The 13,090-nt window shown below is 40.2% G+C and overlaps 1 protein-coding gene across 1 annotated transcript in view; it reads right to left on the bottom strand.

Annotated features, from left to right (window-relative positions):
- Window positions 1-334: 334 nt before the first annotated feature.
- RAD21 (RAD21 cohesin complex component) overlaps window positions 335-13,090 on the bottom strand; it is a 31,742-nt gene continuing 18,986 nt past the window's right edge. The window contains exons 6-14 of the mRNA XM_090040538.1: window positions 11,850-12,053; window positions 11,012-11,137; window positions 10,690-10,812; window positions 9,625-9,848; window positions 9,086-9,239; window positions 8,494-8,645; window positions 6,653-6,796; window positions 5,420-5,503; window positions 335-2,173 (exon numbers count right to left, since the gene is read on the bottom strand). Coding sequence (XP_089896664.1) covers window positions 1,982-2,173; window positions 5,420-5,503; window positions 6,653-6,796; window positions 8,494-8,645; window positions 9,086-9,239; window positions 9,625-9,848; window positions 10,690-10,812; window positions 11,012-11,137; window positions 11,850-12,053 — 1,403 coding nt within the window. The 3' untranslated portion in view covers window positions 335-1,981. The remainder of the gene's footprint in view (window positions 2,174-5,419; window positions 5,504-6,652; window positions 6,797-8,493; window positions 8,646-9,085; window positions 9,240-9,624; window positions 9,849-10,689; window positions 10,813-11,011; window positions 11,138-11,849; window positions 12,054-13,090) is intronic.

The following is a 13,090-nucleotide window of genomic DNA, read 5'->3' on the forward strand; positions in this document are numbered from 1 at the left end:
CTTAAAGCAGGTAGATTCAACTTTGGATTCATTTTTGGGGTAAGGAGATAGAATAGAAATTGAGGTAAAATATTTTTTCAGTTTTTGTTCAGTTCTAGAGTTCAAACATATCTGGCATAAATACCCGAGTGGAAAACACAGACAGCATGGCTAGTAAGACAGAACATCTTCCTTCTTAGTGGCAAGGTGTCTCTATTTAAAACATTCAGCTTTCTTATGTAAAGGACTACATCATTGCTACATTTTCTAAATACAAAAATAAGCCAGCCATAAATAGTAATTCCTTAATATAACATGGAAAAAAGGTGTTCAAACAAGATACAGCACTAATATATAACAGCTTATAACACAACTTTTATTAGAAAAGTTATACATAACAGCATCAACTATTTTCAAGAATATTAACCCTGAAAAGCAACAAAACAGACTAACAAAATGTGTAACAAGAAACTAATGACCTTTTCTATAATTAAACATTCAAGTTATCTACAATGTCTCTTTTTACAAAGGGGAAAAACCATGGTTTTACAGGCACATCATGTTGAAAATAAAGCTGCAATAACTATTTTATACAATTAACTTTTTCAAGGTTTATTAAAACATGGTCATTATGTAGTCTCAATTTTTAAAACATTCACATAATTTTACACTTGATTATACACTGAAATTTCAGTCCCAAAAAAGAATCATTTCACAAAAGTGCCAACATTAAAACCAGAACTTTCAGTGTTAATTTTGCCCTTAAAAAAAAAAAAAGTTAAGACGTGTTTCCATAATCAACATATTCACATAATTTGTTGTGCTATCTGGTCCTAACAGTAAAGCTTCATTCCTTATAGTAAAACCAAATAGGACTTCTGCAAAGCTGTTAAATACATTTTGAACAGACGAGTGTGCATTATTGGAAAACTGATACTAAAACCATAAATATATCTGAAGAGCCATTAGTACACTTTACGTAATATTAGTTTTATTAAATGGAACTATGCCTGCTTGTATGGTATATTTAGTTTGCTGCCATTTCAATATAGGTGGTGTGTAAATTAAACAGTTTTATAAGGCAACTTGTCCAATTTCTCTTATGTTCATCTTTAACTGTTTAATAAAAAAGAATTTTAAAAAAAGATCAGATAATTTACAATCTAGAAGACTGTTTTTAAAAGTATGGACTTTGTATATAGCTTTACAACACTGATATTTTAAAGTTTAAATGAAATGACTAAAACTTTGATTTGCTGCCTATTAATAGTAATTAGCCATTACCAGTAGCGGACCGCAGTGAAAACGATAAGTAAAAAGGAATGTTTTGTCTTAAAAAGTTCATTATGTGGTCTGTCCTTTCTGTAAGCAATAAGATCAATTAGAAGAAGTGTTTTCCAGAGACACCCGTTTCCCTTTAGCATCAAAGGCTATGAGATCTTACTGCAAAAAAATGCAGTGACAACAAGCCAACATATGAGGCACTACCATTCATACCGGCAGCTGTAACACCACCCATAGTACAAAGGAAGATACTGACAAAGATCTAGGCAAGGAAAAAAAAAACCATTAGCATGGAAAGCAGACTGACATTTTTGGACAAATTTGGCAAAATTTTTAATGAGACAATAGATTGGCTATTCAGGTTTACTTGTGCAGGTTAAAATATCATTACTGAATAAAGCAAATCAAATTATAGCAAGTCATTTCCATTGTTACTCAATATGACATGCACCAATATTGCACACATCTGCTCTGAATCTTTAAAACAATCTTCGTCTCTGGGTCCTTGAGTTGTTCGTCTTGCTCCTGCAATTGAAACTCAAAATCACCCACCCCAGCAGTGTCACTAAAATCAGAAGTGGTAAAATACAAAAACCAAAAAGAAAAAGGACTTTGTACAGACAATAAAATCCAAAATTTTCTAAATCTGTAGGCCCTACACATGGGGCAATATGTACGTACTAGTGAAATTAACACTAGCTCTGCTGTATCTCACCACTCAAATAATATGGAATCTGGGACCAGGTGTTGCAATGATGTCACTGTAAGGCTCTTCCTGTGTCAGCTCTATAGCTTGTTGTTTTTTAAGTACCAAGAAACTGTAGAATTTTGCTGCTGCTTGTTTTCTATTTGTATTTCTGCACAGCTCCAGCAAACTGATAGATTCTGCTCCAGTCTTAGCAAGAGCTCTCTGGAAAAGACGACACAAACAGGAACACAAAGTTAGTCAATATGCCAAACAAAAGTAAAAGTTCTATATATACACACACACCAAGAAGGGCCAATGCTGGCAAGTCATTCAAACACTGTCAGAGTTTTAGCAGCTTTAGCCTTGAGTGCATAGGCAACAACCAGTCTGGAATAATGGTGGTTTCCAAGCTTCGAGGCTCCATTCAGTATTATGGGAAAAATTAAGTCTCTATCCCAGTACTCGGTGGTTCTGAAGTGGTCTTTACTACAGATCCGAGTGCTACTTTTCTGCCAGGAAGAACAAATTAGAGATTTCATATCAAGAGAAGGAAAGCACAAACAATTTCTTTTTCTTCTTGAAGGTGCATCAAGCAGTTCAAGCCTCAGCTAGTAGTACTATCAGACCACTGTGTACTAAATGCCTGTGATCAAGGTTCCCTCTAAGGTGCATGTGGCCGCACACAACCAGAAGTGTGGCCGCACACCAGGAGAGGCTGTGCCAGCCTCCATCCCTGCCTTGCCTCACCTCAGGGAGGAGGCCCACTGCCTGACCCAGTGAGGCTCCGGGACAGTGCTCCGCTCCCCCCTCATCACCTCAGGGAGCGAGGCGGCATGTGGAATCAGGGCAAGGGAGCAGAGCAGTGTCCTGGAGCCGGCAGAGCCTCACTTAGGGCAGGAAATGGCTCCTCCCCAAGGTGAGGCAAGGCAGGGATAGAGGCTGGCGTGGACGGCTGGCGCAGGCTCCACCGGCTCCGGGGAAGTGCCCCACGCCTCAGCTCTGATGCAGGGGAGCAGAGCACTTCCCCAGAGCTGGGGAGCCCATGCCAGGCTCCAGCTCCTGCCCCTGGCCTCTGCCTCCCGGCCCCAGCCCCCAGCACCTGGTCCCAGTCCCCTTTGGTAAGTGTCCCATGCCGGACCGAGGCGCCGTGCTCATAGACCACTGCTCCTTAGAGGAAACATTGCCTGCGATACAACTGCTAAGTGTTACCACCGTAACTAATCAATGGATCAGAACCTATATTTCTATCATTTAAGAGGAACAGGAGTTAAATTTCAGACAGACATAGTAACAAGGTTTGATTGTGCATGATCAAACGTGACCAAACTAATCAACTATGCTTCCCAACAGCAGGGGAGAGGTTGTATTTAAATCTCAGTTAACAGAACTCAATCCATGCAGCCTTCCAAAACGGATCAGAAATTCTGCTCTGAGAAGTCTGAAGTCCTTGTGATCTTTAATCTAAACTTAAAAAAGATACTTTACTTGCCTGTACAATATTTTCCTAGTGGCTCATGTGGAGCCTGCATTTTGCTGGCCAGAGGGACAAACAGAGATGCTATCCCTGACTCTAGATGAATCGGATTAATTTGCTCCAGATTCGCACAATATTATTAGCATTTTCCAAATTATACAATTTTTTGGGATCAGGGAAATGATGATAGAGGTCTAATAAAATCATTAAGAGGATGGACAAAGTAAATAGGAAACTGCTGTTAAAGTCTGAAAAATACTAGAACTAGTGGGCACCCACTCTTACTAGCTGGAGAAGATTTTAAAACTAACCTGCATATAATTAACAAATTACCATAAGAGGTTGTAGAGGCAGATGGTACAACTAGGTTCAAAAGAGTCTAGACAACATTCATGGATCCATTGATATACAGGTTGGCAATATTTTTGGGCTGAGTGCCAAAAAACATACAACCTCAACTTGGAAGATGTTGACATGCCGGGGTAGATGGTCAAGGGAGCTGAAAAGGGCCTGACCCCCGCTGTGGCAGCACAACCCCAATCCCTTCCCTGCCGTCTGCCCAGAGGCCCACATGAAGCCACCACCGGCAATGAATGGGGAAGAGCAAGGCTTCTGTTTGGGAATCATATATGTGGTTTCTCTTTCCTTCCCGATGCTGTTGCTCTCGGATCCGTCTTACCAGAAAAAGCTCCAGGCTTCTCCCACTCCTTTGTACTAGAGTTTGGCGGTGGGGGGAGGAATTGAGAGGAGCCAGCAAAGGGAGGAAGGAGTGGCACTAAAACCTGGAGCAGGGCAGGGGGCACCCAAGGGAAGCAGCTGCCCCTGTACTTGGGGGCTGGGAGGGGAAGGCACAAAGCAGGACAGGGGAAGGCTCCTGCTGCTCTCACCACTGCATGTAGAGTGTACATGGCAGCTGGGATTAGGGTGCACACATCCCTTCTTGCCCCCCTTATGGGGGTGCTGTACTAGGGACAGAGCCTGATGGGACATGCCTCCCACCTGCCCCCCCACACACATGCTTTTCACTGCTGCATGAATAAGCAACATCTCCTCCTCCCTCCCCAGCAGCAGCAGGGTGGACATGGGGGGGAAGTGCAGTAGGGTAGGCACTGGCAACAGGGAGGAGGCAGCTGCCAGGTCAGCATGGTGTAGGGGCAGAGCTGCTGCTGCCACCACCATCACTGCTACTTCTTCTTGTACTGCCCCGAGTCCAGGGCCTGTGGGGCCCCCACTCAGGCAGCACTGCCCCTCAGGACTGTGGCAGGTCTATTGCTACCTGTGCTGTCTCTCCACTCAAACACGCGCACGTGTGTGTGTGTGTGGGGGGGGGGGGGGGCCAGGGCAAAAGCAGCACCTGCAGCAGGAGCTAGGCCCTCCCTAGCCCCATAGGCTGCAGTCCTGGAAGCCAGAGCTGCTGCAGCTGGCACATTCCACACAGGGAGGATGGAGGAAGAAGAGTAGGGAGTACCAGCTGCGTTGCCCCGGCCCCTTTCTCGCTGTCTACCCGAGATACACGTGCAGCTGCCACCACCAGTCAGGCAAGGGCTGCAGACCTCAGTGCACCAGTTGCAGCATCCCGGCTGTCCATCACATCCAATCCAGGCTCCGTGCCATAGAACCCAAGCTGCTTGGAGCAGGGCTTGCAGCCTCCCCATCACTTGCTGTGAACAGCCCGGCAGCAGCTGCCACAGTTCAGGCCAGCTGTAGTGCACTAAGCAAAATGGCCATGTGTGCCAAGGGTTACCAGCCCCTTCATTAATACCCTAAATCTGGTCTGTTTGATAGCTATCCTCACAGGCACCTCTAAACCAATGATGGTAGATGCCAGGGAGGGTAGGACAGAGATAAATCACTCTAGATATACTCTGTTCATATGCTCCCCCCACCAAAAGTATCCATTCCTGCCACTGTCAGGGAAAGGATACTGGGCTAGATGGCCATTGGTCTGGCCCAGTATGGCACTAATTATATTCTTATAAAATGTAGCATTATACCTGAAGACCATGAAGCATCTGTTGAGTTCTTTTATTCCATCTTCTTTCTTCTTGATCTTGATCACCCCCCGTACCATCTTCTTCCTGCAACCAACAAAAGAAAAAAGCCACATTCACTAGCCATGTGAAACGTAAATATCAAGCCTGTAGGTGCCTCAGTGTGGAATCTGTATTTCTCTGTATCCCTACAGCGCTGCTGTCCTCAAGGCAGTGAAGAATGTGTGAGGCTAAGATACTGCGACTTATAAGAAATCCATATATTTCTTCTAATGTAATCTCTATTTCAATAAAAATATCCTGCAGGTATAAAAAACTGACAAAAAAAAAAAAAAAAAAAAAGGCTATTCCTTGTTCTTACGGTTGCCAAGCTGGCAGTCAAAGAATGCCAAGAAATGGGAATTTGTCAAATAGGCATTCCATAAATCTAAATACGAAATAAAGAATGGCTTTGGACACACTGTGGAGTTTTTAGCACTGATCAATACCCTTAACTTTTTTGTAGTACCTTTCAGAGGTACTTTCCAAACATACGTGCTAATTCATGATTCTTGTTTTGTGAATCATGAAACAGACAGAAAAATACAGTTTCTTTAAGAGACAGAAGTCTTACAAGTGCCAAAACCAGAACAGAATCTCTGTCCAATTTCCAATTTTGGACTGCAATTACAAAAGCATCCTGCCTATTCTCAGGAAAAAGCAGCTTAGCTGTCAGAAGTGAAGCTCTATATTCCAAAGAAGCACTTTGTACAATATGAGGAAAACACTGGATTGCCTTGGGAGAGGCAGGAGAAAGGGATAGAAAAAAGAGAGACCAATTACAGAGACCAATATATGGGTGCACCTCTATTTAAAATTCTAGTGAAGAGCTTATTTTCAGATTCATAAGGCATAACTTGTGCTTCTGCTTGATAAAAGCTTGCTTTTAGAAAGTTTAAATCTTAAAACCTTACACCTTAAATGAAAACAGACACCGCTAAACTCAGAATATATACAATGCAAGAAACATTTTCCAGTTCTCAAACTATAAACCGTATGTAATTAAGTCTGTACAAGCTGTACAAATGAAGGTTAAAAATGGATTTTTCAGTTTCAGTTGCAATTTTCACACACTGTTTCTATAATCTCTCAAGTGGACAAATATACCTCCATTTATTAGTGGTCTGAAACAGAAAAGAAAAAAAATGTTTAAAAACAAATTTAGCCTGCATTAGTCTTAAAGAGTTCAATTCCTACCTCTTCCTCCTCCTCCTCCTCTTTCTCTTTCTCCTTTTCCTTCTCCGGCAAGAGCTCCAGCTCTGGTATTAGCTGACATATGTTTTGAGGCTCTTCTGGAGGCATTTCTACTTGCGGCATTTCCAGCTGTGGCATTGGTTGAGGCTTTTGAAAATATATAAAGGAGATATCAAATTAAGTGGGATTTGGGGATCTTTATATTTAATATAAACTTCAGTGACTGATACTTTTAGTATTGAAAGTCAATTAATAAAATACTGTTTGGCACAGAACTAAAACAATCTAGCTTTCATTCATTTTCCAAAGATCCAAGTATTTTTGCTTTGCTCTCCATAAATCCCCTAAGATTCTATTGAGCCTAGAAATCAATAAAACAAAAGTAGATTTCCCAGCTTAGTACTTTAGATGAGTACAGGCCAACTTAGTTTGTGGCACATCTGCCAAAACCCCCCATGCCCTTCCATGTCCTATCGGCTGTTCCGCCTTCTGCTCCCTCCCCAATCTGCTACCGTGCCACAAACTGCTCATGCCACTTGTGCCACAAACGCTGCAGGCTAAGCACTGCTGATTCTATTTGATCCATACTACTGATCATATTCCAGAACACAACATTTCACGCATGCACACATTGGCTTTAAAATCCTAGATGCACTGCAGCATTAAACTCCTGGTTAACTGACTGGGGAATGCCTCCCTGGTACATCAGAACCACCATGGTACCCTTTGTAAAAAACATGGGACAACTGATATTAACCAATGGTATTTTCCAAACGTGTGAGTGATTAAGGAGTTAATGTACCAATTTTAAAAATGCAGGATTCTCTTCCCTTTCCCACCCCCAAGAGTCTCCTCATCCCCATTTTTAAAATTGGTACATTAACTCCTTAATCACCTCACACTTTTGGAAACTACACTGACACACTTAATTTCTCAGTCTTGCCCTATGAAACTTGCCATCATGGCTTCAGACCACTATGGATTCAAATAGGAGAGATTAACAGTACACAAGCTGTTGGAGCTCATGAAAGTAAACTTTGTGACCAATTCCTCTAGTTTGAAAAGGACCTAGAATCTAGGTCTTCCACTTCCAAAACTAGTGCTCTAACTACTAAGCCATTGTAAGATGTGGGCAACACCACTACCTTCTGCTATTCTTTGAAAGCAAAGAGTAAGCCATATTCAAAAGATCAAATTAAGTATGTGAGAAGAAGAGCAAGCTTTGGGCTCTGCCCAATTTCCTTTCAGAGATTTCCTGGACAAATCAGAGCTAAAAGAACCCGCCAACCCCTCTTTATATCCGAACAGGGGCATACCAGTACTATGGCTGCAGGTATTTGCTTTTACTTCAGCTTACTTCATGAGCATGTAGTCATTAGAGAAGCATCTCTCATGGAAAGAGTCCAAACATCTTTCATTTAAAAGATAAGAGCTTGTCCGTTTAGCATAGTAACAGCTTTTTCCTTAACAGAAAAATGTTTGCACGTTACTTCCCATGATGAAAAGGCTTCACAATTTCCTGAGTAACAGATTTTATCTTCTGCAGATTGTTTTCTGAATAAACTAGGCTTTTTGCCATTTCATTTTTAAGGGAAAAGGTGTTGGTTTTACTGAACATTTTTCAAATGTTACCCAAAACAGTTCAACACAAAAGTGATATGAACACCACTCATCTTTCCCCTTTCACTATGCAATACAACCAGGATATTCCCGTCAAAAGATACCATTTATTTCTAAATAAGGACAGCCATGCATGGGATGATACATGCTCTCCTTTTGGGGTTGAAGGCACATTTAAAAACATCCACCTGTGGAACAAACAGGGGCACTATAATCTGACTCACAGGTAACACAGGCTCTGGTTCCACTTGCTGAGCCTTGCGCTTTACTCCTGTCTGAGGTGGTGGGGGCGGCATTACAGATTCATCCAAATTTGTTCTGCTGCCTTCCATCACGGATTCTTGTAGGCGGCTTGGCTCTTCCAAGATAGGTTCATCTACAAATTATGACAAGTTAAAAAAAGGTTTTATAGATATTTTGATCTTCCTGGGATATAAAAAAAGTGATCACACTGCTGTTTCTGAAGCCTAACAGACTCGAGTTCAGCAGCACATTTGCAGTTTACAACAGCTAGGTCCAAATTTTCCATCATAGTGTTTGCACTGACTTAAATAAAGAGTCAAGGTATGTATGCTGACCCACCCTTAGAATCCATTTAATTCACTGGACACAGTTGGATCAAACTGAACTTCTGTTTTTAGAAGAACAGATTCTAACAGAAAGTGATTATTGACCGTTTAACAGGCTACACAGTAAGTAATTACAGGACCTAGTGCTTCACAACTTTGTTCTCGTTTTAGTAGTTTAAATGTAAAGCACAACCCCAAGTGAAAAATTAATCTTTGAAAGGAAATGCATGTTTAATGAATCACAAACCGATGACATCCCGCTGTTGCTGCTGCTGTTCTTCTCTGGGTACCTCTGGATTTTCAAAATCTTTAAGGAACTCATCCAGGTTATCAGCTTCTCCACCTTTCCTTCTCTTTCTAAGGTCTTCAGGTACAAGAGGCGTTAGACACCGAGTAAACAGCTGTAAGAAAACAAGTTAAACCACTACTGCAGATCATTCTCCAATACTGCAACTACTACTTACTTTTTCTTCGTAATTATTTTTTTTTAAGAGATGAGTTACTTATGAGGCTCTCCCCTCTAGTCTTCTCTCTTTCAAGAAGAGCTTGTTAAAGATTTAATCTGCAACTGAAATGCACTGAAATACATTTTGGGGGGGGTTTTTTGTTTTAATGCCTGGGCAACTATGTAGTTTGTTTTCAGTCATGGCAAGTTCTCAGAAATACATAATCTACCAGATGCTGTTATTGCATCGTGTTGCTCACTATAGAGAGCATTAATTTAATTGACTTTAGTCTTCCATTGTATTTCATGTTTTAAGATAATCTTCCAGAAGTACTGGTTACCTTCAATAATCTATTGTTCCACAAAGGCTGAGCAGGCAGAGAGAAAAGTTTTTCAACTCCCCCAGTTTCTTTCCACATCATCAGTTTCTTGGTGGGAGGTGCCAAGTCCAAAGTGGTGACAATATCAGAATAGTCACTTAATTGGGCTCGGATAGTTTTGCTATCCAACTCCTTCACGCTGTCTACAATCAGTTTTCTCTTCCTCTTTGCTTTAGTTTCCTTGACTGTTGAGACAAGAGAAATAGAAGATTCAAGCTTAAAATCCTGGTTACTACATCAGACTTAAAGTCTTACAAGTTCACATACATGATTTTAAAATAGAAATTGAAGGGATTCTTATTTAGGAAAAGGCAGTTATTATTATTATTAATAAACAAAGTAAAATATACAAACAGTGCTTTGAAACTGAAATATACTACCAATTGATTTTTAATGATTCATACACTGAAAGCAAACGTAAGTGAATAGTTCCACTGATTACCCATGGACTTTACTATAAGCTATGCTTCTGCTCAAATCTATGACATCTATGAAATCATTTTGATTAGGAAAATCTAAAGTATTTTATTATTAACTAAACTAGTAGAGAATAATATCAATGTTTTTCAAGGATTATCTGAACAAAAAGAAGTCCACAGAATGATAGTTTTTCAATTCACAACAGTGTTATGTACACTGTAAACAGTTTTCTCCTACATATAATTATAATATTCAGGTTATCTTGGTCTGAGACATCAAGCTGGTAATATTTCCAACATGCAATTAATAGCATTTGTATAAGCAGACAAATTTATGTTCTTTTTTAACAAGGGACTGAGCAAGGACAAGATGGTCCAACTATTGCAATCCAGTACATGGTATGGTACCGCATATTTTCCAAGGAATGCAGCAGATAAAAGTTACTGGAGATTAAAAAACAATTTCACATTCTGAAGGGAAAGCAGGACAAAGTTAAACTAAGTTAGTGGTAACACAAGCAGACTTATTTCCATTCTAGTGAGCCAAGATTTTCCTAGTTAAGATTGCAGATATTTCAAGCAAAGAGCTTCCAAGTAGCTTACTCACCAGTGATGTCAATTGGCTCCAAAGCAAAAGCTTCCTCTTCATTTGGAACCAGTGTTGTTTGATCCGTCATTGTGGGTAACGGTTCTACTGGATCTACTGAATCTGGGCTGTCTGGTCCACCCACTACAAAATAAAACCAGGAATTAGATGCACTGGATTGTAAATTGGAACATTTAGATCCCCGAGCCCTCTACCTTATCTCCAAACAAAATCAACAGCTTCACCTCATATTTTTTACACTATCAGCACATAAATGCTTTGCTATGGAACAACATTCCGAGTAATCTTGAACTAGAAGTAGTCCTAGATTAAAAACACTTACTTGACACATTATCATCATCATCCATATCATCATGGGCAGGCTGTTCTGGCATCATTACTCCACCTTCTGAGAGAGCAGGTGGATCATCAAAGATACCTCCATCATTATTACTGAGAAGTTTATCATCTGAAATAGTGATGTAAGAGAATCAATTACAAATATAAATGAACAAAACTCTGGTAACACTTAAAAATCTGTATCATTTATATTTATGCTGTTAAACCTAGTTTTTATATGCTTTACATTATTTTTTTTGAAGCATAAAAACTAAGGAAGGAGATGGTTGGGATATTTTACAAAACAAACTCTGGCAGGGCGTTTAATTAATAGTACAAGGACAAATTATCTGTCACACATTTATGTCAGCCTTATTAGTCCTCTCATTCTTATTATTCAGTCACATAAATTTTTTATGTACCATACAAAGATTATAAGTCCAGCGTAGAAAGGTTTCACAGTGACTGTGAATTTGAGGGAAGGAAGGATCCAGTAATATTCCCAACATATAAATTAAAGACACTGCTAAGCATCCAAGAGGCTTACATGTGCCAGGGGAATTGCATACTAGCTTCTCTTTCAAATTATACATGAACATAACGGAGTATTTTGAATATGAGAAGTGACTTTTATCCAGATCTCTTTAAAAAGAGAGTCAGTGCTTACCTTAGAGTATTAACAAGGTTACAATAGCACCCAGGGGCCCTTTTACTAAACACGATGTAGATGTTCAAAAAAAAAAAAAAAAAAAAAAATCCCCCATCCCAAAAGTTCATATAATTCAAGTACAAGGAGAGGCAATATAAAATAAAAACAAGTTACTACACTACTACAAACATACCCAATATTCCTCCATCATTCCCTTCTCCAAAGTTGTCATCCTTGTATTGGTCTTCATATTCTAGGTGGTTAGCTTTCTCATTAAGATGGCTAGTGCTCTGCTCAGGTTCCAGCAAGAGATTGGAAGCACCAGTACTCACTAACATGTCATCTTCAAATGCACTACCTTCTCTCATCATCTCACGATCATCCATTCCAAAGTCACCTGTAAAAACATTTATTATTATTGTTATAGATGAAGAGATTATTTTATCTACCTAGGAATTCAGCTTAATACTTTCAGTCCTATTATTGCAATTTATCACCATATAGGTCAATTCTACAAGTGTTTCTACTCACAAAAATGAATGGTTCGTACTGCTCCTTACTCTAACTGAAAAGTCACTTAAAGTAGTAGGTAAATTAGTCTACACCTACATTCTCTTCAGTGATATTTAGTTCTGATTTATAGAAGCAGCTTTCTCCTCTCTCTTCTGAACAGTCATTTTTCCTCATGTAGAATATATTCTAAGCATCTCATTTTGAAGTTGGCTTCACTGCAGCATCAATATATTTAAAATGCAACCAGGTCCTCTGTCTTAGAAGAGGTTTTCATTTTAAAACTTCCTTGCACCAAATTTGTTTAATGAAAAAGGGAAAGAACAATATTACAGAGGTCTATCAATTCTATGAGTAGGCTAGTGATAACTACTAACAGAGCTCTATTAAACTCCACACACAGAATTCATTTTTGGATGTTTTTCCAAATGTACTATTTTTCCTGTTTTGATTCAGTTAAGACACTTTTAATTATACACCAACAGACAAGTTTCAGTTAGTTACATACACCATTATAATTGTTCAGCTGCCTAAGTATTTCTCAGCCACTGCTTCATAGTTGGTAGGGATGGAAAAGACCTAAGCAGATCATCTAGTCCAACCCCCTGCCGTGGCCACGAAAGGATGCTGGGGTCAAATGACCCCAGCTAGGTGGCTGTTTAGCCTCCTTTTGAAGACCCCCCAGGGTAGGGGCAAGCACCACTTCCCTTGGAAGTTGGTTCCACATCCTAGCCACCCTGACTGTGAAGTAGTGCCTCCTGACATCTAGCCTGAATCTATTCTCAGTCAATTTATGGCCGTTATTCCTAGTTACCCCCAGTAGTGCTTGGGGGAGCAGGGACTCTCCCATTGCCTGCTGGTCCCCCTTGGCAAGTTTACAGAGGGACACCAGATCCCCTCTCAGCCTTTTGTGGAGGTGGAACA

Source organism: Crocodylus siamensis, chromosome 3 (assembly GCF_052110815.1).
Source record: "Crocodylus siamensis isolate JL-2025a chromosome 3, ASM5211081v1, whole genome shotgun sequence".
Lineage (NCBI taxonomy): Eukaryota > Metazoa > Chordata > Crocodylia > Crocodylidae > Crocodylus > Crocodylus siamensis.